Here is a 25,650-nt window from a genome sequence, read left to right on the forward strand (position 1 = left end):
TCCTCCAACTGCCAACGTGGGATTTGAACTCCCTCCCTGCTATCCCAATGACTTAACCACTACACTAATCTACCAGGCACCATTTTCTTTGACTGCTGCCCTTGCAAAAAATAATTTATTATTTGGCATAAAATGTGTAATTTGAGTGATGGGCAGAACAAGTATAAATTTTGAGTGTGCCTTCCTGAAAACTAATCCTTGTTATATTTACTTAATAGAATAAATATTGTATTTGAAATGCATATTCATTGCTCCAAGGTGGATGTGTGTTCCAATTTAAAATGCACCTCTTTAATTTTCCTCATGGGGGTGAAAACACTTCAGAGCTTAGAGAAACAAAACATTGTGTAAGTTAAAGGAGGGTTTTTAGGACCTTGTACCGGGGTGAAACAAGTATTGACTGAATGAACAGCCAATAATGCAGAGCTAGAGGCCAAGGAAAAGCCTAGTGTTTAAAAATTGTATTGTGAAGTAAAGCAAAAGGAATTGGTGTTCTTTGCTGGAGTTTGATGAGTAGGATCCTGATAGAAGTGACAGTGAAGTGCAGGATAATAGAGTGTGAAAGCCAGTTTTCATCACATTTGATGCTATTTATAATTTCTGTTTATGCACTTTCATAGTGAAACTGAAATATAGACTGGAAAATCACTACTGATAAGAGAACAATTGTGAGGCACCATGTGTTGCAGGAGTTTAAGGAGAAAAGAATAGCAGAGATGGAATGATAGAATGTAGAAGATAAGAATATGCAAGTTCTTGAGAATAGGATTCACAATGAAAATTTTGAATAAGTTACGAGCATTGTTGAATGACAGTGTTGGTGTGATTATTTCAGTGAGCAGGTGATGACAAAGTGGAATCAGATTATCTCTAGAACTAGAGCAGAAATGGGTCATTGCTTTCACAGATTGCATTGGCTGAAGACAGGAAAACTAAGACAAAGATTGGATTGATTGGTTGGAGAGAGATTAGGTATGAGAGTTTGAAATTTTAGAGAAGGTGCATATGTCGTGTACACCCATTTTATAATTTTCTTATTTGTGAAATGTACCTTAGTTCTGGAATTAAACATTTATCAAACACAAAGTATTTTTTGTCAAATTCACATTGGATTTCATCTCACAAGTCAACTATTCAATATTTATCCTTCCTGCACATTTATATGCATATTACTGACCATATTGACCTAAAGTAAAGTGACTGGTGGTTGTTAGGATTCCATCAATCTTAAACTTGAACCACCAACATATTAAATATTTAGATGTTCTAAATTGTTGTGGAACATTTGCAGTTGCTGCACCTTTAACTTCTGCTACAATACAGTTTCCAGCCTCGCCTTGATGAATGTGTTAAACAGATGGGAGATATCCTAAGCCAGGTCAAAGGTACTGGGAATGTCCCTGCTACTGCTCGTAATAGTGTAGCACAAGATGCAGATAATGTGCTTGGACCATTAATGGATTTCTTGGATGGCAAGTAAGTAAGAAGGGAAGTATTTACGGTAAGATGTAACACAATCTCCAGAAAGATCTTCTGGAGCAGTACACAGTACATATTTTTAGGAAGTGGTTGCTTTACCATTTTTAGAAATGTTATTATCTGTTGGACTGTTAATGAGAAATGAACCGATATTTAGTGAACTCCTTTAACTAGGCTTCAGCATTCGACACACTTTTTTTTAACTTGCTTATTCATTCTTATCAAGTTCATGATTGATTATTATTAGGTGTGCATATTTCTATCTTAAAATTTAAGTTAGAGTAAGTGATCACAATTGATAATTGTTCATGCTGCATTGCATCATCATGCCCCAATTTACAATCTCTGTTTTGTGAATTGATTAACTGCAAGCAGTATCTATGAAATAATTTTTAAATAGCCCCTGATGTCTGGAGGTAATTGGGTAAAGATATCAAAGTATGATTATTCAGTTTATACAGTTGTTTCTCAAAAGTAATGTTTCCTCAGGACTGAAAAGGTCAATGTGATTGATTATTTGCATTATGTACATCTATATAATCCTTAATTCCAGTTTAGACACTTAATGCTTTTTTTCAAAATATAGTCAAGCAGACGATATTGTGCATTTGTTTAATCTCTTTGATAGCACCAGAAAAATAATCCCATATCACAGGGCCTGCCTGCTACAGACTGTTGTAGAGCAGTATAAATGTGGATGTCAAACTGTTGCCAAATTACCCAGAAGTTTTATTGTAAAATAGCAAACCTGAATGAAATAGACACTAAGTAATATTTCAGTACATAGGCCATCTTCAATAATATAATCATTCTATATTGAAAACCTGTCTCCACTTGGTTACTTTTTAAAGTAGGTTGTCTTTTATTTTGCAGTTTGACACTGTTTGCCAAAGTGTGTGAAAAGACAGTGTTGAAACGTGTTCTCAAGGAACTGTGGAAAATTGTGGTAAACACAGTAGAAAGGACAATTGTTCTGCCTCCTCTAACTGATCAGTCGGTGAGTAGCCAAAGTGTTGTCAAATTCAAAAGTTCCACATTTTATTTAGATTTCATGGATTTCATAGAACTCAGAGGTGATTCAGCCAGTGCATGTCATCACTGATGCTCCACTTGAACGTCTTCCCGTTTCCTCCAGTATAACCTTCTGTTTCCTTCTCTGTCAAATACTCATTTAAATAAACCTACATTATTAACCTCAATCACTCCCCATGCTAGCAAGTTTCACAACGTCATATATTTGATTAAATAATTTACAAACTTAGGTTAGTTGTAATGTTCCTGTGCAGAACATTATGGATTATTGTTCCTGTGATTTATAGTGGTATTGCAGTCTCTGGGGTAAATCAACTGAAGCACTTGGGGCAATTTGTGCCAGAAAATAGATAATGTAGCTGGTGAGCAGTTTACATCACTGTAACACTAAAGGCTTTGTACAATTTATATCAGCTGTCCCAATCAGATGCCTTTGACAGTTGCAATCAATCTATTTTAATGAATTTGTACCTTAATATTGCTTTGAACTTCCTAAAGGCTAAAAGCTAGTATACTGTACGGTGTGCTGTGTGACGGCATTCTGCATGGTGTGCTTGCTGTACGCTTGGAATGCTGTATGCTTTCATTTATTCATTAGGAAAAAGTGCTTGGTTAAATTCTGATCATGATTGAATACTTATGATTTATTAACATGTTCTAGTGTTTAATTATACATACATCTAGCAGTCTTTATAAATATTATTGTAGTACCTTACAACTATAAATATTTGGTGAGATATAAATTATTGCTTTTTCACATTTTGTTTATTATAAAAAATGCCTAATATATTTTCTTGGATTTTTCCCCATATGTACCTTCATGAGAAGTATCTTATTCTCCTGAGCAGAATTTCTATTGATAGAGTGCTCCTTTGATTATATTCGATAAAGTTTCCATTTCATTTACTGGCAATACAATATTAATTTAATTCAGTTCATCACCCCTTGGAGGGCAATACAATATTGTTTGTTTCTGAATTGTCATCCATTTCCATTTTAATCAATGTTTGAGAGTGTATGCAGAGAATATCGTTATTGCAAAGCGGAGGGGGAGAAGTCGCATCATCAACAAATCAGTGAGTGAAAAAATTGAGTTGGAGTGTACAGGTTTTTGAGATTTGTCTTCCAAACTCACAGCTAGTAAACACGGTCTGACCTTATCAGGACCCTGATGGCAAGTCTGATATAAACAGGACATCATTAAATTATAAATGCAAGCAATCTGTAATTCATCAGAAAGTGCTTGTTGGCATTTAGCGAAAATTTGGAACTCTTTTTCTGAAAAGTCCGTAAAAAGTGGGTCAACTTTCAGGACTGAAATCAGTGGCTTTTAATTATTAATGAGTGTCAGGGGATATGTGAAAGACAAAAAGAAATGAAGTTGAAGTATAACTCAGCCATGATATAGTTGATTGAGTGCCTTGCTGAGCAGAATGGCTTTTCTTTCTATTCCTTTGGTCCTCAGAGTTCTGCAGACATGGGATGGAAATCTCCAGATCAGCATGTAATCTAAGTTCTCCTGCTTTGCCTCATATGCTACGACTGATATCATATTGAGGTTGTTGTAAAATATGTCATACATCTTAATTAATCTTGTGTTTGTTGAACAGACAAATCAGTATATCCTGTGTTACATGAGCATCAAAAGTCAGGATTGTCCTCCATGTCGTTTATCCTGCTTGTTGAAGCTGCCCTTCATAACTGTTGATTTGATTGTAGTTCCTGAATCTCTAGATCAGGCCATATGGCCAACCCAAGCCCTCAGTGTCCTTTCCTTTTTTTTTGACTATAGCCACCAAATGGTACTCCGATCTTCTGAGGCATGTTGACGACACTTTGGTCATGATTGTAGATATTGTAGGAGACTGGATTAATATCTCCTAATTGAGAATAACATGAGAACACCAGTTTTCTATTTTAACACAATGAAAAGTGAACCTATTGAGAGAAGTATAGATCATATTTAGGAATAAACATTTTTTCAAAATCTTTAATCCATTTTTGATTTATTGTCCAATAACTTTCCCTAACTATCAACTGGCTATATCACACTGTCACATAATTTGTACGCAGTAGCTGCTGTCCAGTTTCTCTCACTGATTTAATACACTTATCTGAGTAAATTAAAAATAAGGAATTATTCAGAAAGAATAGGATTATAACATACATCCTCCCTTTCTCATTTCTTCTATCAGAAAAGAAATGATCTCTCTGTAGCTATAACATCTTGTGGTAGATTGAATTGATAATGAGATTTATTGAAATATTGGTCGCAGGATGGTAATTCAACTGAGGTGTTGATTTAAGAGACTGTCTTTACAATCCACGTGATCTCATATAATTTCAAAATCTCAAACCAAGGGTGCCCATGTAGCAAATTGGTGATAATTCTAAGGTGTGACTGCAATCATTTCTCAATTATTTAAGGTTAAAAATACAAGGAGATTTAATAAGTATTCATTGTGCCTTTTTTTTCCATTTTAAAACAATGCAAAGCAAAGAAAATTGAAGTAGAATAACCTGCAGCTGTTGTACACAGACATTGGATCCACTATTAAGTTCATGTTCCCATATTTTAGGCATTTCGCTAGCTGCTCAAAACTAGCACTGCAAATGAGAGAGCAATAGGCACTGGAAATCTGAAATGAAAACAGAAAATCTGAAAAAAACATTTAGCGGGTTGGCAAGTTACATATGAGGGAAATATTCTTTCAGCCTCTACCCTGTCAATTCCCCACAGTTATTTATGACCTTCAAAAGATCATCCCTCATTTTTCAATTTTCAATTAAGTCTAGGCCTACCCTGCCCACTTGTCCTTATAAACCTTTTTAATCCCAGAAGTCATCCCAGTAAACTTTCTCTAAACTAGGTCCATTGCAAGTATATCCCTTCTTAATTACGGAGACCAAAACTCCATGCAGTGCTCTAGGTATCTTCTCACCTATTTCCTTACTTTTGTACTCTTGACCCAGGCAATAGAAGCTATTCAGAGACACGAGATTCTGCAGATGCTAAAATACTGAGCAACACACAAAGTACTGGGGGAACTCAGCAAGTCAGGCAACATCTATGGAGGGAATAGACTGTCGATATTTCAAGCCGAGGTCCTTCATCAGGACTTCAAAGGAAGAGAGCTGAAGCCAGAATTAAGAATGCTGTCATTTGCTTTCTTAATGATCTGTAGAACCAACAAACCCACTCTCTGTTTTCATACAGTGCCTTGAAAAAGTTTTCATCACCCACAACTATTTTCACATTTTACTGTCTAATTTTCCAAATTTAAAATATATTAAAGTAAGATTTTTTGAGCTAATCTGCAAAACATTGTGCATCATATCAAATCAAAAGAACAATTCTAAAATCTGTCAACAATTTTAATAAAAATTTAAAACCCAAAATTCTGAGGCTGGAGAAGTGTTCATTCCTTTGTAATTAGTATGCTAACTTTCCTCAGGTGCAATTGTACCTTACCAACTCAACCAATTTGTTGATGTAGAAAGTTCAAGAATCACTTGTTTTCAATTAATTCATAAGAATAAATACTCTTTTTCTCTGTAAGGTCTAAGGGTATGATAGATTTTCAACAGACCAAACCAAAAGGAAGACAAAAGAGCATTTAAGACAAGTTAGGGAAATTTGGAGAGAAGCACAAATCTGGGGAAGTACTAGACCATCTCAAAGGCACTTGAGCATACCGCAGAGCTCAGTACAGTCCATTGTGGAAAAAGTGGAACAATATGAAACTACTGCCACACTGCACAGGTCAGATTGTCCCTCTAAACTGGAGAAGAATGTAAGAAAGGTTACTGTGACACTAACAGTCACTCTGAATGAGTTGCAGAAGTCAGTAGCTGCAACTGAAGATGAAGTTCACAGCTCTACAATCTCCAAGGCCTTGCATCAAAAGAGTACTTATGCAGGAGTTGCAAGGAAAAATTGTTGTGCTCTCCACTAAAGAAAATCTGCCAATTTAAAATGACCTATTCATCAGAAACATCTGATTAATGGGAAAAATAATCCATGCTGGTATATTATTCCCAATATATTGCAATGAATCACTTTCAACATCACGAATTCTTATCTTGTGCAGTGTCCTTCTATATGAATGCCTTTTGGAAATCCAAATACACTACCTCTACTGGATCTGTGTTGGTGCCCTGGCAGATGCTGTACATCATCATAGAACTCTATTAAATTTATTAATCAAGATTTTCCATCATAAAACCATACTGCCTCCACTTTATTGTTTTATGATTTTCCATACATCCTGCTACCACTTGCTTAATAACAGGTTCCAGTATTTTCCCATCAACAGATGTTTGGTAAATTGGCCTACAGGTTCCTGCTTTCTCTCTTCTTATGTGAATAGGACCATTGTATTTATATTTGACTATCTAATGGCACCTTTCCAGAACCTAGGGAGCCTTGAAAGGTAAAAGTAATGCAGTAATTTCTTTAAATCCCTAAGCTATAGACCATCAGGTCCACGGACTTGCATTCATAGTCACAGAGCATGCAAGTCTGGTCTGACCATTAAGTACACATTTACATTAACCCTATACTTACTGGATTTTCTTCTTACTTTCTCACCAACTTCTAACACCATTCTATCCTACAGATATATAACCTAAGGTCAGGTTTGAGCCAGATTCACTTTGGTCTTTTTCATTTGTCCACTGCCTTTTCTCTACAGATAATTGATTTAAGTGCCTGCCTTTTGTCCCCTGACAAAAAATTATTGAAATGGTTTTTGTTTAACTCTGCTGTGGAAGCATGTCTCAAATATTTGTTCAACGTCTCTGTTCCTTCTGATCTCTCTCTTTTGTAATCCTTTGTTGCTTTTTAAACCTTTCTCAGTTTTTTGACCTACCATTTATATATGTACATGAAATGCCAGTCTTTCATTTTCAACTTATTTTTAAAGAGTTTTTGCTTCTCATTAAAATGCAGTAAAACTCTTATAATTTGGGACATTGGTGAGGCTGAACTACAAATTTATCAAGCTACTGAGTGTTATTTGTTCTGATAATGAGTCACGCATTTACATTCATTTCTGTAGAGGATAGACAATTTCATCAAAAATTTTCCAGTAAAGCAGATTAGCCTAGCCAAGGGGACCCAGTGAGAGAAAAGTCCCACTGAGTGAGAAAGGAACATGGGAATTGGAGCCAATGACTTCTAGGGAACACAGGGACTACAAGAAGTGAGCTGGCACAGGAATGAAGACCCTGGTGAATAGGAAGAGAAAAGAAGAAGTGGGACAACTGATGAGAGGGGAGATTGTGAATGGACAAAAGTAAGATAGGAGGACAGAAGCCAGGATCTTGGTAAGCAGAAGGGAACAGAGGAACCGGGGCCCCACTGAGTTGAAAAGGAGCATGGAGCATGACGAACATTACCTAGTGAGCCTGAAGCTGGACTATCATGTTTTCTGAAATCAGATTACAAATTATCAGAGTCTTCCTGCATGTATTTGTTCGGAATTATAAAGTATTTCCTTAAACGTCTTTAACTTCTTATCTGCCATCTTTTAAATGCATTTTGTCAGTCAGCTTTGTCTTCAAACCCTTTTGTTGTCTTTATTTAAGTTCACCGGCAAAGATGGGTGAACATATTTCATAGTGATAGTATTTGCTGGTTTACTATATCCTGGGATACAACCACATCTTGACAAGTTTCTGATTATTCTGGTCTGTTGGCCAGTCAGTCCAATTTTTAAAAAAACCTCTGTTAAGTGCTTGTAGTGACATACCTGCACTGGCCATTCAATGAGACCCAAGGATTTTTCGAGTTATATATACGTTTGTACAAGGCTCTCCGTTGGTTGGAGTCATCCTAGCTGTTTACATGATATGCAGTTTGGCAACAGCAGATTCACAGGGGTTGCCAGTCAGCATTGAACTCAAAACAGGACTGCCTTAGAGACTCCAGCTCCTGTGGGTTCATTCCTGAAGCCTTCCCTGTGAATGGGTATAGCTGCAAGGCAGCAGAGGTTCAAGATCTGTGTTTTACTTCTCCTAGATGAGCTTCCAACCATAGCTGACGAGCCCCATCTGTTTATTTTTATCTTCTGCATTGGTGTGTCAGTAGAAAAGAACAAATTTTAGATCTCCAAAAATTCATTTTCAAAAAAAATTTCAACGTTTCAGAGAAAGTCTTATATTTCATTAAAGTAAATAACATTAAGTAGTAACCACTTTTCAAATAAAAAAATGATTACCTTATAGGTATATAGGCCAGTTCATGATTAAACAAAGACAACAAACAGGATGCAAATGATCAATAATATAATGAGTTGAATGAATTAAACTGATTAACTGAAACAGGTGTAGAAGGAATCAAGCTGGGCAAAGGACAACCAAACTAAAAAGTGAGGGTGTAGCAGATGTGACAATTTAACCTTTAAATCATCAATTCTTACACCATGGCAAGAGTGAGCACAGCAACAAGACACAAAGTGGTTAACATCCATCAGCAAGGTCTCTCCCAAGCAGAAATTTAATGGCAAACAGGAGTCTGAAGATGTGCTGTCTAAGCTCTACAGAAGAAGCACAAAGAAATGGGCAAGGTTGAGGACCAGAAACAGTGGATTCTGCTTAATGGGAGTAGCTGCTTATTTGGAACAACTCTTAAGTAACTAAAACTAATGGAGAAATCCCCCTTTGCTTATTTGCCTCTTAATTGGAATGGAATACTGTTGCTGAACAATTTCTACCTAGTGTTAGTTGTGTGCAATTGCATGGCCATTACTCATTACACTGTGCTTAGAGCGAACAGTTTTAAAATAGAGTCAGTTCTGTGTGTGTTGTGTTGAAAAAGTAGTGATTTTTTTGTCGTTGATAGTTGGCAATCAATAAACAGTAAAGCAATTCAGAACGGTTTGGCTCTCTGCGATTTCAATCAAGCATTCAGACTTGGAGATGCCAGAAATGGCCCTAAATGAAAATGAAATGATTTCACTACTTCAAGTTAGGAACTGAGAAGAATTTGAAGGAATCAACAATCATCCTGATTGTTACAAAGAAAATGACATCTTGGAAGATGCAGTCAGCAAAAGCATTATCTGAAGGCAGTCGAGTATCTGCTCGAGGTGTCTGTACTAATTTTGTTCATTTACAGTCAATCAAAAGAACATAGCAGCGTAAACTAGATGAATTCCTCTGGCAATAACTATTAGAACCAATACACAGTTTCATAGTACTGTAGTAGTATTAGTAGTGTTCTAATTTGTTCTGTATTTCATTTAAATATGTAATTTGTCACTCAGTTATATGTTAGTTTGTCTTTTTTATACCTTGTTAACATTCTATGAAACTTCGACTAATTGGGGCAGCTGCTTAATTGCACCAAAATTTACTGGTCCTGATGTGTCCCAGTTAAATGGAATTTATTATTTATGTGGTCACTGTTTTCCTGTGGGCCTGGAATGAATGTCAGCTAGATGGTTCACCACAAGGTGCCTTATCCAATTCTTACCAAATGCACAACATTCTTTTGAAACTATGGTGGCAAAATAGTGCAGCTAATGGAGTTGCTGTCTCACAAAGCTCCAGTGAGTAGACCTGACCTCCAGTGATGTTCATGTGGAATTTGGGTTTTGGGTCTATCTGTGTCTATATGGGTTTCCTCTTAGTGGTCCCACATCCCAAAAACGTAGAGCTTGTTAGATTATTTAGTCTAATTGCAGATGTGTGGTAGAATCTGGAGAGTTGAGTGGTGAGAATAAAATGGGTTTGGGTGGGATTAGTATTCACTTGGGTTCCTGATGGTTTGTATAGGCTTGTTCGGCCAAAGGACATGTTTCCATATTGTATCTCTCCCTGGTCTGTAAATTGCAGTTGTAATGATAGTGGAAATTGGTTTCATGTTTATGTAAAATTGGTATCAACGTTGGGCAGTGAAATACGAAATCTGGAACTCCTGTACCCTCCATGGGTTGTATCAGAGTCTTCACTATTAAAATCAACAAAAACATTGAAAATGTGGATTTCAATAACTTGCCATGTAAAATTACATGAAAACGTGAAATATCATTGTATAATATAAAACTTAGTTTTTAATGACAAATTACTACTCTGACCCTGAAAGATAAGTTTTGAGTGTGATTTGCATTTCTATATATTGCTTAAATGTTTGAAACAATAAACTTCATTTTTTTCCATTTTTTGAGTTATATCCTTAATTCCAAGTGTTTATCTAGATGTTCTACAATCAGATATTACAGTTATCATAGTCATTACTTTCACTTCTGCAAACATCCTTAATTTATTTGATTGCTCATTTTTCTTTGGGTTTACTGTTCTTGCGTGCAATAGATTACCTACAAATGATTACCTCAAGTCAGACCAGAATATGGGAAATTTAGGCCAATCAATCCACCAAATCTTTGTAGATGGCTTTTATTTGACATCACCAGTGATCACCTCTGATTACCAAATTCAAGCCATTAATTTTATTTTCATTTTGAAATATCCTGTCAGCATCTTAACTGATTTGGCTTCTCTGATGGTTGGATCTTGATCTTGCACAGGAATTCTGTGTGTTCTTTTTCTTCTCCCCTTCCCGCTGTGTGTACAAACAAGACAAAGCACAAAATATTTAATGATATTTTAATGTTACTTTTTGAAATGATTATGCTGTATTGTGTCTATAATGGTATATGATCAGTACAAGAAGATGGAATTGCATTGACTGATAATTCTTTCTTTAATTACCGTGCATGCTGGGTTTTACAGCTGATTGTAAGTATGAAACAGCTTAATTTTCCATGTCTAGAAGTGTCTGGTAGCATTGTATCCCTGCTAACGTCATGTTATATGTGGTGATGTTTGAAATGCAGCTAGCTTCAGTTATTTGGTGTTTGTCTGGAATTCTAGTATAACTAATTAACCACATTCAGTGGTGAGATCAATAGATTTTAGGGTAATAAGAAGATAAAGAGTTATTGAAGTAAGATGGTAAAATGGAGATGTGTTACGAGAACAGATGGATCACAATAATTAGGAAAGAAGCCTCTTGATTTGCCCCTGCTTCTGCTTCTCATAGGTTTATGTAGAAGTTGAAATTCCTCTTTGGTTGCTGATTCTAAACCTGTTCTATAGTATTGGTCACCTACTAAATTTCCCTCTTGATATCCATTTCATTTTAATAACAGGCAGCAATCAAAAATGTATTTCTGTGTTGTAATGTTTTTGCTGTGAAAGGAGTTTTAAATGTCTGGCATTGTGATATGTGTCCGTTTACGTGAAGCTCTGTGCATAGGCTCTTGTCTACTCATATTGGATGACTTGCCGCCTACAAGAAATAACTTTCCTTCCACACTTCTCAAAATTGAATGATCTTCATTGGTTTAAAATAAGGTTTGGAGCTTCTAATTGTGCTTTAGTGTCTTATATATTTAATGGAAGAAATAGTTCCTAAGACATCTAATATTACACAGCTATTTGTTTTAATCAATCTTGCAGTTTTTAAACCTTTATTTAATCGTACCTAAAGATCAATCAACCTGGCCCCAGAAAACTAACCTTGACATAATTATTGCTTTAAATCTATAGTTACGTGCTTATGTTTTGCCATTTTCAAATAAGCATATTCCTATTTTGGATCGACTAATATAAAGAATATGGTTAAAAGGAAGGTTGAATGAAGGTCAAACAACTTTCTGCTTAAGCTTCGCCTTCAGTTGAGGATTAAATATACAGATTTGAGTTAGCTAAAGTAAAGAACTTGGCTGAAGCTAGAAGTACTCAAACTTCTGTTGTACCAAATGGAGCAGAATTAGTGGTCAATGCCTACCTGCTCATACCCAGTACTGACCTACATAAGAAATTCTTACTTACTACCCCCAGTAATAAGTTGAGGAATGAAATCAGATCTATTCACCATGAAGAGGCTCTGCGTTGCAGCTGGCTTTTCCATGTAGTAAATGCCATCACTTGGAAAATTGAAGTACGGTGGGTAGAAAGGAAACAAAGCATTGCATATTTCTCTGTCATTCCAAAATATGTATACTTTATTGGAAGACCAAATGTCAAACACAAAACATTTAGACTTAGTCTAATAATCTAAGTTTATTTGATGGATCATTATGTTGCAACTTTACAAAAGGCAACACTAGGATTACTGTGTACGGTTCTAGTCACCATACTACAGGAAGGGAGTGATTGCATTAGAGAGAGTGCAGAAGAGATTCACTAGCTTGGAGACAGTGCTCAGATTAGAGTATTTTAATTATGGGGAGCTTTTGGGTAGACTGGGCTAGTTCTTTTCTCTCTGGAGCAAGGAGGCTAAGAGTGATCTGATAGAAATATATAAGATTATGAGAGGATTGGATTGGATTGGGTAGATTGCAAAAATTGTTCCCTATACTGGGGTATCATAAACAAGAGGTGCTTAGCTTCAAGGTGATAGGCAGGAATTTTAAAGGAGACCTGAGGGGTAAAGTTTTTACACAGAAAATTGTTAATATCTGGAACATTTTGCTAGAGTAGGTAGTGGAATCAAATAGAATTACTACATTAAGAGGCATTTTGGTATCAAATTAAAAAGATAAAGAATTGAACTCACTCCTCCTCAGTTCAAAGTGGAATGCTGTCTACAAAATTGCTATAAACAGTAATTTCTGTATCATGTAGAAATCCCCAAATTGTCAAAGTTGTACAGAGAAATGTTGGCAAATACACAGGGATTTGCAGGCAGTTCCTTGAAATAAGTCTTATTATTTCTGCTCCTCTGCGGCCTTTATGAAACCAGGTAAATTAAATACAGTAGACATATTATTTTGAAATTTCATTTGTATATTTTAATCACACCAGCATTTGAATCATTGCAGTACTCTACAAGGACTCTGTAAAAAGTAGCCATGGCAGGGTTTTTTTTGTATATTGGCTTGATTATTTATTTTAACCACTACCTGTAAGTTACTGTAAAACCTGAACAGTCTTTAAGGCATGAAATAATTAGGGTTTATAAAATCAAGGGTGATTTTAATGTTCATATAAATAGGAAAATTTAAGTCGGCAAAGACGGTCTTGAGGACAAGTTCATGAACTGTATTTGGTTTCTCAGAACAATAAGTCGTTGAACTAAGAAACAGGGTATGTTAGAGCTCATCTTGTGTTTCAAGGCAGGATTATGTATCTTATTATAATGGGGGATGAGTGATTTATAATGTCCACCTACCACTTCCTTAATAATGGACTCTAATGTTTATCCAAGTGATAGTGGGTACATTGTTTGTGACCCACTAAAATTGCCCTAGATTCTGTTCCCAGTGGGCTGAAATGTAAAAAAAAATCAGCAAGAAAAGCGCAGACATTATGAAACTATAGGCCAGTTAACCAAATATCTGTCATTGGGCAAATATTGGAATCCACAAGGAAATAGTAGGAGTACATCGTAAAGTAATACTACCTTGTTTTATGGAAGGAAAATAGTGTTGACAAATTTTTTGAAGTTTTATTAGGATGTAATTATCAGGGTGGATGACGGGAAAACAGATGACATATATTTGAACTTGCTGAAGAAATTTGATATAGTACTTCATAAAAAAATTTCCAACTGAAGATAAAGAGTACAGGGTTTTGAGGTAATATTTAACGTGGATAGGGAACTTGCAATAATGAGATGGCATAAATAGGTAATTTTCAAGTTTGCATCATTTAATTAGTTTACTTTTAGTATGAAGAAGAGAAATTACTGCACAGAGGCATCTGAGAGTCTAGTATAAGAACTTAGCATACAGCTTAGGGGCGAGTAATTAAAAAGGCAGATAGAATGTTAGCCTTTATTGCAAGAGGTACAGAGTATAAAGTTACAAAAATCTTGCTACTACTGTACAGGTCGTTAGAGTACAGTACACAGTTTTGCTCTCATTATTATACTTGGACTAGAAGCAGAAAACGCTTACTGAATTGAATCCTGGATGAATAAATTGACTTGTGCAAGAGATTTAAGCAGGTTAGGTATATAACCAATGAAGTCTGAAGACCTGACTGTTATTTTATTGAAGCAGCTAAAATTCAGAGAGAACTTGACAGTGTAGACGGTGAAGGAGGTTGTTCTCTAGTCAGTGATTTTGTTTGGGGGGGGGGGAAGAGGATTTGGGGACCGAGGAGGAGGTTACCAGTGGCAAGCATTTAGAACTAAGAACTAAATTTGCAGAATAATGAGCTGCTCATTTAAAGTGGAAATGAAGAGGAATTCCTTCTCTCAGATGGTCGCAAATCTTTGGAAACCACAATCACAGAAAGCCATAGAGATGGCCACTGAATTGAAAACAGAAATGAGATTTCTGAGTGAAAGGGGAATCAATGTTGTGATGGAAAAGTGGAGCTGAACCCAAATTACGTTGGGTACGATCTTATTAAGTGAGCAAGTAAGCTTATTTCTTGTGTTCTTGTATCATTATAATGAACATAAGAATGCATGAAAATAATCCCAGGGGTAACTTGTTCTGTAAACCTGTCACAGAAACGAAATTACTGACTAATGTTTGATGATATGGTGTTAACAGTTCAACACTAGTTAACATGGAATCAAATGAAAATCATGTTAACAATATTACAGAGTTTGAGATTGATGTACAGATTGATATTACAGAGATTGATGTAAAGATTTTTAAACATATCTTGACTAGAAAAGATGGTGGAATGTAATTGATTGTATTTTAATATATTACCAATACCGATAAATACTATATCTATGTGTATATATCGAGTATATATACCCGACACAGACTGGGAGACCGTTTCACTGAACACTTACGCTCTGTCCACCAGAGAAAGCAGGATCTCCCAGTGGCCACACATTTTAATTCCATGTCCCATTCCCATTCTGATATGTCTATCCATGGCCTCCTCTACTGTCAAGATGAAGCCACACTCAGGTTGGAGGAACAACACCTGATATTCCGTCTGGGTAGCCTCCAACCTGATGGCATGAACATTGATTTCTCTAACTTCTGTTAATGGCCCTCCTCCCCTTCTTACCCCATCCCTTATTTATTTATTTATTTGTTTATTTATCCTTCCCCCTTTTTTCCCTCTCTCTGCCCCTCTCACAATCACTCCTTGCCTGTTCTCAATCTCCCTCTGGTGCTCCCCTCCCCCTTTCTTTCTCCCTAGGCCTCCCGTCCCATGATCCTTTCCCTTCTCCAGCTCTGTATCCCTTTTACCAATCAACTTTCCAGCTCTTAGCTTCATCCCTCCCCCTCCTGTCTTCTCCTATCATTTCGGATTTCCTCCTCCCCCTCCCATTTTCAAATCTCTTACTATCTTTTCTTTCAGTTAGTCCTGACGAAGGGTCTCAGCCTGAAACGTCAACTGTACTATTTCCTATAGATGCTGCCTGACCAGCTACATTTCGTGTGTGTTGCATATATATCTGTTGTAAGCTTCCAATGACCAAATGAATTGATATTATGTTGAATATCTAATATTGATTCAATATATTGTTTGATATAGCATTAGTTAGCTATTGTTTCATGAGAGCCGAATTACTGCCTGCTCATACCAATGCTTTTCAGCATGTTGGCCATGCTAGCAAGGCAGCCCAACCCAAAGTGACTTTGCAATGATAGTGACTATCCATCATCTTGAACCACTGCAGTACATTTTGTTGATGGGGCACATTGCAACCAGTAGTGGAGGGAACAAGTCTGTAGAGTGATGGATAGCGTCAATCAAGGAGGTTGCTTTGTCCTGCAAAGTGTTATATCAAATGTTATATGAGTTGTACATATTAAAGCAAAGGAAGAATAGTCTATCATCCTGAGATGTGCCTAATTAGTAGTGGAAAGGCTTCAGGATATTAGAAAGTGCATCACTTGTTGCATAATATTTATTGTCTAATATTAAGTTTCTGATCAGTAAAGACAGCCAATCAATGCTTTGATCTGGATTTAAGTGGCCTTGACGATATCCAAACTGGGCAGAGTTGGTAAGCAGATTATTGGAGAGCATATGTCCTTGAGTATACGCAGACATCCCACCTCCCCTGGAAGTTCTAGAAGTCTCCTGCATATTGATAGCGGCTCCCTGATGCCCACAAATTGTATACAATATCCTGGAAATCGATCTTTTTGAGAGGGAGAGGAAGAGGGAGCATCCTGATTGGTCTCTCTTTGTGCTAAGTAGACCTATCAGTTTTCTCTGTGGGCGGGTTTTACAGTCGACCTCAAAATAATGACAGTGTTGCTCGCTGAACTGTTTGTAACGGTGACTTTTCTATTGCCCATGGTGGGTTAAAATGTAAAAGACATGTTGAGGTGAGTTTTAACAGGTGACATTCGTTCATTAGCACAGCTAACGATATTTAAACTAGCTGGCTAGCTGCTAAGGAGCTACTCTATAGATGTCCTACGTAATGAGGCCAAACTCCCTGTAGACTTGCTTAAAGTTGTAATAGAATAAAAAAAGACTCCATAATATAAATTAATATCAGTACATATTTCAATGTCACATTTTTGCATACACCCAACTTGGTTTACAGATTAGACAAAATCACTAAACAAAGTATTACATACACCCTTGGAGGTTGACCGGGGGTAGGTGTGGTGGTGCTACCTCCCTGAAATGTTTTCGCAGGGTGGGATGTCTGGTATACGAGGGGTGATTGATAAGTTCATGGCCTAAGGTAGAAGGAGTCAATTTTAGAAAACCTAGCACATTTACTTTTCAAATAGACCCCTCCTACATTTACACACTTAGTCCAACAGTCATGGAGCATACGGATCTTGGACCTCCAGAAGTGGTCCACAGCAGGGACCATAGTACATCATAAACTGATGTACTATTAAGACAGGATGCATTTTAGTATTTGAAACAATAAATGTTTTTGCTAATTGTGGAAGAAATTCTATAGTGCATAACAAATTGATTACTGAATTGAATGGACTTGTGTGAGTTTGATTGGGGGCTTGGGCTATTATTATTCCAATATAACAGACAAAGCATCCTGCATTTTTGAATTGTGTATCTCAGAGCTTGTGTACAAAATGATCGATGTGCCCCATGAATTTGTTCCTGTAGCCACAGAGGGAGCTCTGAAAAAGAAATTCCTAAAAAGAGTTGTCATTTAAACTAGTTCCTTTGGATCCTTGTCTGGTGGAGAGTGTAGTAATGGGTGTTTGTGTCATTGTCATAGAATATGGACACCCAGCTTATGGGTTGCAGTGCTTGGGACACTACCTCCTGAGAGAAAGAAGGACTAATGTAGATAAATGAAGTTCATTCCTCACTCTCAGATTTCTGGCACAGGACCTGGTAGGTATAGGCCCTTTAACTAGTGTAGTAGCAGTCCTTCACCACCATGATACAGCCTGATCTCGCAGTTCATGTCAGCATAATAAAAAAAGACCATATTCCTGCATGATGAAAATTATTCCTGTTGATGTCACTGTGTCCATCTTACAGTTTCTAAGCATAGAATCACTGTAGGATGGTGATTAGCACAATGCTTTACAGATGATCTGGGTTCAATTCCTACCACTACCTTTAAAGTGTATTTATGTACTCCCCGTGACCATGTGGGTTTCCTCCTTGTGCTCTGGTTCCCTCCCACAGTTCAAAGACATACCGGTTAATAGGTTAACCAGCATTGTAAATTGTCCAGTGATTAGGCTAAGAGTAAATCTGGGCAGCGTGAATTGAAGGGTCTATTGCATGTCTTATCTCTATAAATAAATAATACACGCTGTTTCAATTTTTGAAAATATAAGTTTTTGATAAAGTTCCACCAGAGAGTAGTTCAAAATGTCATGTTACACAGTGGAATTTCTAAACTGCAGTGCTTACAGCTTTAGTTTTATTATTCATTTGCTATCATGTTCATAAGATTTTCCAAATTACCTGTAAAGCAAGGTGTCATAATTGCTTTCGTGATTTCCCATTATGTAATGATCTCTCGGATCTTCAGCAGTCATGGACCAGATTATGAAACTTATTCACGCTGAAAGATTAATTTCCGTGCAAGGTACTCTGACCAGCTGTTTATTACCACAACCAAATAGTTCAAACAGAAAGAATGAGAGAAGCTTCAATAAAACAGATTGTTCCACTGTGATCATTAGTGCAAGATCAGTCTTGTGTTACATCCTCTTAACGCTTTCACAACTGAAACTGAAATGTTGTTCCAGCAAGTACTTTGCAAACTTTTATCAAATATGCTCTTTTTTTTCCAATTCTGCAGACATTGTTTTCCTTTATAAGAACAGCATTTGTGTGAATATTTAAACTACGGTAATCTGTAATAGCATAAGCATTTTCTTCATTTTATAGAGTTTATTTTGTAGCATTTATAATGTCTATTAGTGTTTAGAATACTGCTTATTATTAACACTGGAAAAACTTAAAAGTTTGCAAAAAATGTAAATGTTATTCATAAGTTGTAATTCATGTGTTTGGGTGCTAACAAATTTTACATTATATTAAATAAAATTGTAAGGAATATTCTAAGCACTGTTGGGAATTGTAAATGCTATTTAAGATGACAAAAATGTTAATATCACAGATTGAGACTTTTGAATGTCATTGAGTTCACATTATAGCACTGTGCCACTTCTACTTAAATAAAGTGGGTAGTGAGCAGATTTCTTCGATGGGTGAGCTAAGATGAGTCCATAATTGATATAATTATGTCGTGAGCTACTCACACCAATATTTCAAAATAGAGGATATTTCATTTTAAAAGCAAACCCCATGTGGATGTTGACATGTGCACAATATCACGGTGGTCAGACAGTTGAATCACAATGAAAAATTCTCCAAAAATGGCCAGAGAACCTTGGCTGATATATTTGGGAGCAGCTCTACTTGTTCCTTGTCTTTATGTTCTATTAAAGATGACTTATAAAACCGCTACTCTCTTAGTTGATTAATTACCGTGCTCTATACATTTATCCACTTTAGTTACCTTAAGAAAATAAAGAAAAAATGATTTGCTGTCTATGACACCTACTTCAAAAATGTTAATACATGGAGGATCGCTTCAATCTATTTTTATGTAAATCCAGTTGAAACGAACACCAAACTAATTTTGTTGTTAGCTTATTCTGATATCTTAGCCAATTAACACATAATCTCCTGATTAAATATTGTAATCTGCTTTGTTGAAGTGATAATTCAAAATGAATAATTGTAATGTTAGCCCCTTTATGTAAACTTGACCTCATACATTGAGGGCTGACTATTGCTATTATTAAAATGAATTAATGACCTGAAAGCTGAAGTCAAACCACTACCATTCTGCCCACTTGAAGTTTACTGCAGCAGGTCCAGATCTGACCAGATAATCTATTAAGGGAAACAAGATTGTAGTTTATACTTTGACTGCATTTAAATTTAATGGCTGTGACATGAAGACCAAGTCAGATCCAACAAGTGAGCACTTTGCCAGCACTGCTTGTGTGCCAGAAGTTCAAATTGGGATTTGTTGATATCCGAACATCCGCCATTTTTAGTTGTTATCTCTTGCCTCCACTATGTTTATCTCCTTGTTGTACTTTTAAGTAGTTTTATGAATGGTGTACCATTTCCCATGACATTTGATGCATCCTCCATTCACCATCTTAAATAAAACAGCTTTTGTTGGTAGTAGATTCTTGTTACTACTTTAGTGAATAGCCTCAAATACATTAAACCTCTTTATTCCCTTGCCGTCTGCCCCCTTTAATCCATTTTCTCAGCACACCCCTTCTGTTCCATAGGATCATGCCCTCTTCTCAAACCCCAACCTTCCCACCTCATGTTCTGTCCTCATGCACTATCCTTCCAAATGTACCCACGCTGTCTCCCTGTCCATTCTACCTTCCTTCCCATACCTCCTTGAATGTGTTTCCCATCACCTCACCTTCATGGTCTCCACTCCTACACCACCAACCTATTTCCAACTCATCTCTTCTTGATCATGAGCTCCCTGTCCTGTTAGACGAGAGCATCAAAGCGGCAAATACTTGCAGGAAAAAGGGCAACTTTGTACCAATGGGATTTTGGATTCTCTAGCTGATATTTTGATCAGTTGTTTTTTATTCCTTTATTGCATATGGACATTGCAGGAGAACCCAGCATTTATTGCCCGTTTCTATCTACCTCTAAAGTGAGCATTTTGCTAAGGCATTCTCAAGGCCTATTAAGAGTCAACCAACAATGGACCAGAGTTACAAATAGGCCATCATGGATAACCATAGGAACAAAAAAAGCTCCCTAAAGAACATCCACAAGAAAATCTGCAGATACTGGAAACCTGAGCAACACATAGAAAATGCTGGAGGATCTCCACAGGCCAGGCATCATCTGTGGAAAAGAGTAAACAGTCAACAGTTTGGGCTGAGACCCTTCATGAGTCCTGATGAAGGGTCTCGGCCCAAAATGTCGATTGCGTACTCTTCCTTAGACGCTGCCTGGCCTGCAGAGTTCCTCCAGCATTTTGTGTGTGTTCCCTAAAGAACATCAGTGAGTAAGTTTTTATGAGTTTTTACTATTTTTGTTTATAAAGTTTTTTAAAACCAGATTTACTAAATTGGTAACATTAAATTCTTTAGTGTGATTTGAAATTGTCTTCAGATCACTAAGTTTCTAGATTTCTATTTTCTGGACAACTATACAATCAAATCCTACCAGAGTGATTGAGGACTTTAGTTATAATGTATTTCTAGAAAGTCAATGAAACTGAAAGAAAAATAATGAATTGCTTGACCCTCTAGTGATCAGATATAAAATTACAGTGCTTACAGAATTGCTAACAGCCTCTTATTTTACTCATCAGTTTTGATGAATTTATTAGTTAAAACAAACTCATTTGCACGGATCTTGGAGCAGAACTTGTTCACGCCTGATGTTTGTTTTGTTGCGTCTGAAGCTTAACTATTACATTGCTATTTTTGTCTCATTATTTTTTTTCATTTTATTTAGTGTGGTGTAACTGACAATTCACCGTCCATCTGTAACTGCCCTCAATAAGTTGGCATACAGAGGCTTCTGATGAAGGGATTCCCACTGCACTACTGGATAGAGAGTTCTACCATTTAAAACTACCAATAATTACTATTTATATCTAAATCCGGATGTTGTTTAAGAACACTCAGCTATGTGACAGATTGAGCAACCGTAGAGCTGGAAACCTGAAATTATCATTAAAAAAGGAAAAGGTTTTTGTGAATATTAAATTAAACTATAGGAAATTATTTACCTAGTAGCCTTTGGTGAGGCTGCTACCCAGTATTTTGAAGGCTTTGGAGAAGACCTGAAGCTCTCTGTTCACATGGCATACATTAGCTCAGACCCAATGAGCATAACCAATCACTAAAATAAGAGAATAGGAGGACAAGGCAGCATTTGGACTGAATGGAACAAGCCCTATGCAATTAATCCTTCTGATCTTTCCCCCACTAATGCGTTTCTAATGAAGCCTTTAGCTGGGGCCCCTTATAATCGCTACAAATCATTATTAAGTCACTAGCTCGTATCAAGCAGATTCCTAGGATTTCTGTAACTTTTCAAAATTCTTTCTCTAAGTATATGTATCACAGATATTTATTGTTCCCCTACACGGAAGTGAAAAGTAAGGCCAGTTAAATGAGCAGTTAAGAGTAAAATTGAAATATAAGCTAGACAGAACAAAAGGTTTCTTTCCTTAAAAGAAATTAGTGAACCATTAGGGTTTTAAATAAGGTACTCTTCACGTAACAAAACTGAAGAACAGATCCAGTGTGAAACTGTGGTACGGAATGATGAGGCCATTTATTTTAATAATGTTGTTGGATTCCCCAGGTGCAAGATATGATAAATAGATGGTGCATGTTTAGCATTCTAATTCAAGTTGTTTTGGTGTATTTGCTGGCAAAGCAGAGATAGCCAATAATTGTAGATGGGATAGGCAAATGGCCCCCATTATCTCTACATATTGTATAGCAAAGAAAGCCAATTTACTCATAAACCAGCTGGAACATAGAATTTAGAACAGCACTGCACGGTTTAGGCCCTTTGGCTCACGATGTTGTGATGACCTGCTATATCCACAGTTAATCTAACTCTTCCCTCCTACGTAGCACATAACTTTCATCCAACTAGATGCAGGATCATATTTCTAAAAAGCAATGAGTGAAGATGGTTGTATGTTCAATTCTGTTTTTATTCACGTAAGATCAATCTTAGTCACTTACTGTCGAGCAGCTTTCCAACCCCGATTGAAAGGTGAGTTACATAATGTTTCTCTAGAAATTTCCATGATATACTTAGTCCTCCGTATTTTGTAAATGAATAGCTTGTAGTGATCTTCCTGGAAGAGCAAATCCCTTCAAAGAGCTAAGAGAACCAAAATGGTTAACAGTGACACCCGTGAAGGATTTTTTGGCAGCATATTAATTTTGTAACAGCTACAAAAGATTATTTATTTTATTTATTTAGAGATACAACGTGGAACAGACCTTTCTGACCCAACGAGGTGCGCCATTCAGCAACCACCTATTTAACCCTGTCTTAATCACAGGTCAATTAATCTATTAACGGTATGTTTCTGGACTGTGGGAATAAACTGGATGTCACTGGAATTGACATCAGAACTCCAGCACTCCAAGCTGTAATAGAGTCGCACTAACTGAAACTCTACAGTCGCACCCCTTAATGCTGGAAATTAAACCAAAACTGTTGCAAATCGTTAATTCTAGCAGACTAGACATAATTAATGTCTCAAACTGATGATTTTTCATGAAAACTAGGAAAGGTTAGAAATCAAACATGCATTAAGGTATAGAGAACCAAGAGAACAGAATAAAAGATATGATTCTGATTGGTGGAAACCAAGTCAGATTCAATGACACAAATAATTCCAGAGCTTGGAGTTCAATGCTGGTGCTGTTCTGTAGGGAGTCTCTATATGTCCTCCCCGTGGAATGTGTGGAGCTTCCCTGGGTACTTCAGCTTCCTCCCACAGTCCAAAGACATACCAGGTAGGTTAGTTGGTTATTGTAAATTGTTCCGTGATTAGGTTAGGATTAATTGGGTGGTGGAGTTGCTGGGGCAGCATGGCTCAAAGGGGCTGAAAGACCTACTCTGCATTGTATTGCTAAGTTTAAAAAATAAAGTAAATAATGGTAGTGTAAGCTGAGAGAGAATGAGAAGGCATCTTAATAACAATTCACCTGTCTTTAAGAGATGTAAATAGAAAAAAGCTTAATAAAACTAGGAAAGAAAAGAAAAAAATGTTGCAATCACGAGCTCCTAGAAATATGAAATAAAAGAGAATGGTGGAAATACATGTCATATATAACATAATTCATAACATGTAATGTTGAGACTACTTTTGTTTAACTGTGATTCCAAGAAAGAGTAAAGCAACAGAGAAATACCACTCGAGAGGATTTCCCTGCCAAAGCTGTAGCAGAACAGCAATTTTTGATTGCTTCCCCCATCTTCAAATGAATGACCAACTACTCAATCAATCAGTGACTTCACATTGGATTTCTTTGAACCTACAGAACAAATAAAATTAAGTGCACTCTATGTTGTATGCTGTTATCATTGAGTAATAGTAAAGTGCATTATCCTTCAATGCAGAGAATTCCCAGTGGCCTTGAACCATAGCATTAGTCCAAGATTAAGGGCAATAATTGATATTATTACATGATCAGTTGACATCAGTTTACTAAGCTTTGGTCAATTTCTGCCTCATGAGAATTTGCGTGTGTGATGCCCAAGACCTTTTACTGATATTCCTTCCAATAAGTGCTCAGTAATATTGGAAATAATTTTGTATAATGCTTTAAATGGGCAAGTCCGCAACAGATCCTGCTTCTCTTTGCATGCTGAATATTAATTCCTAAATTTCTAATCATGATATAAAAGTTGTAATCTATCAAGAGGATATGCATATTTATCAGCATGATAAACTAACAAGTAGAGTTCTAACAGGTAGAAGTGTGATGCCATTGAGAAGCATAAAGCTATGTAAGTGTGACTTAAGACTTTTAATTATCTCAATGGATATAAAACAGAAATACTTGATTCAGCTGTGGCAAGTTCTTTTAATCTGGGAACATTCAGGTAATTGTGGAATCAATTGCCACCTCAGGTATTATGTAACATATTAGTTCTCGTAATAACATAATTGATATAATTAAATGCAGATTTGTTTAAAGTTTTATAATTCTTGATTACGTATGTACTATACATCATGTATAAAATCTGTATGTGAAACATGCATTCCACTTAATTTGTTAAATGGTTTATCAAGCTTCTGTAATTTTTTTCCTGCTTTTAATTATTTTTCTCCCTTTTAATACATGCAATCACAGGGTACTCAGTTGATTTTTACTGCTGCAAAAGAACTGGGGCAGTTATCAAAGCTGAAGGTATCTGTATTCTATTGCACAGACAGTATGTGTATAGAAACTGCATGACTCTTAAAGTTTAATATATTTAATTTTTTTCATTTTATTTTTCTATTATCAAACAAAAAGACAGAATTTGGCTTTGGTTCATTCATAGAACAGTTATTTTGCTGTTTATACATGTGGCCTTTCCTGGTTTGTGATATCTCTTTGAAAATAAATGGATCATCAGAAGATATGAAACCAAGCCATAAAATTACTAGAGTCTTGTTGCAGGTTTCAATAGAGACAGCCTAAACTCTGACCTAGTGTGAAAATATACACTTGGATACATTTTATTTCTTCTGTACTTGGCTATATTCATTTAAACAGGACAATAAAGCACAAGTCTCCCTCTCTCTTAGATGGATAAAGAAGGATTAAATGCCTGTTTTGTGGTACCTTTAGAAAGAAATAAACTAAATAGGGAGAATGAGCATGAATGAAATTCCAGTTATTTTTGTACTTTTACTTTTAAGAATGCTTCCAAACACAATTTTGAAAGAGATTTCATCAATGGTAGTTTATTTTCTTTCCGTATTTTTATGCACTTAAGTAATTATGATTCTCTCTGTTCAAAAAGTGAATTATATTGCCATCTATTGTGCTTAGATTTCTATCACTGCAAGGTCTCCAGACAAAACACCTGAAGAAGCCTTTAGACTTCCAGTTAGCTACAAACCAAACTAGTTACCAATCAAATAAAATCAAAATTTGGTTGCTTTGGGTGGTCACAAACAGGAGAGCAAAATAATTCCTGTGTACCTATGGTACA

General features: G+C 36.3%; 1 protein-coding gene across 5 annotated transcripts in view; it reads left to right on the forward strand.

Moving 5' to 3' along the window:
• The window catches only part of LOC140737748 (protein unc-13 homolog B-like), a 464,929-nt gene that overhangs the window by 417,468 nt on the left and 21,811 nt on the right, over positions 1-25,650 (forward strand). For all 5 annotated transcript variants that reach the window (XM_073064362.1, XM_073064363.1, XM_073064365.1 and 2 more), the window contains 3 exons: positions 1,324-1,476; positions 2,353-2,476; positions 24,801-24,857. In XM_073064362.1, coding sequence (XP_072920463.1) covers positions 1,324-1,476; positions 2,353-2,476; positions 24,801-24,857 — 334 coding nt within the window. The remainder of the gene's footprint in view (positions 1-1,323; positions 1,477-2,352; positions 2,477-24,800; positions 24,858-25,650) is intronic.

This window comes from Hemitrygon akajei, chromosome 13 (assembly GCF_048418815.1).
Source record: "Hemitrygon akajei chromosome 13, sHemAka1.3, whole genome shotgun sequence".
Lineage (NCBI taxonomy): Eukaryota > Metazoa > Chordata > Chondrichthyes > Myliobatiformes > Dasyatidae > Hemitrygon > Hemitrygon akajei.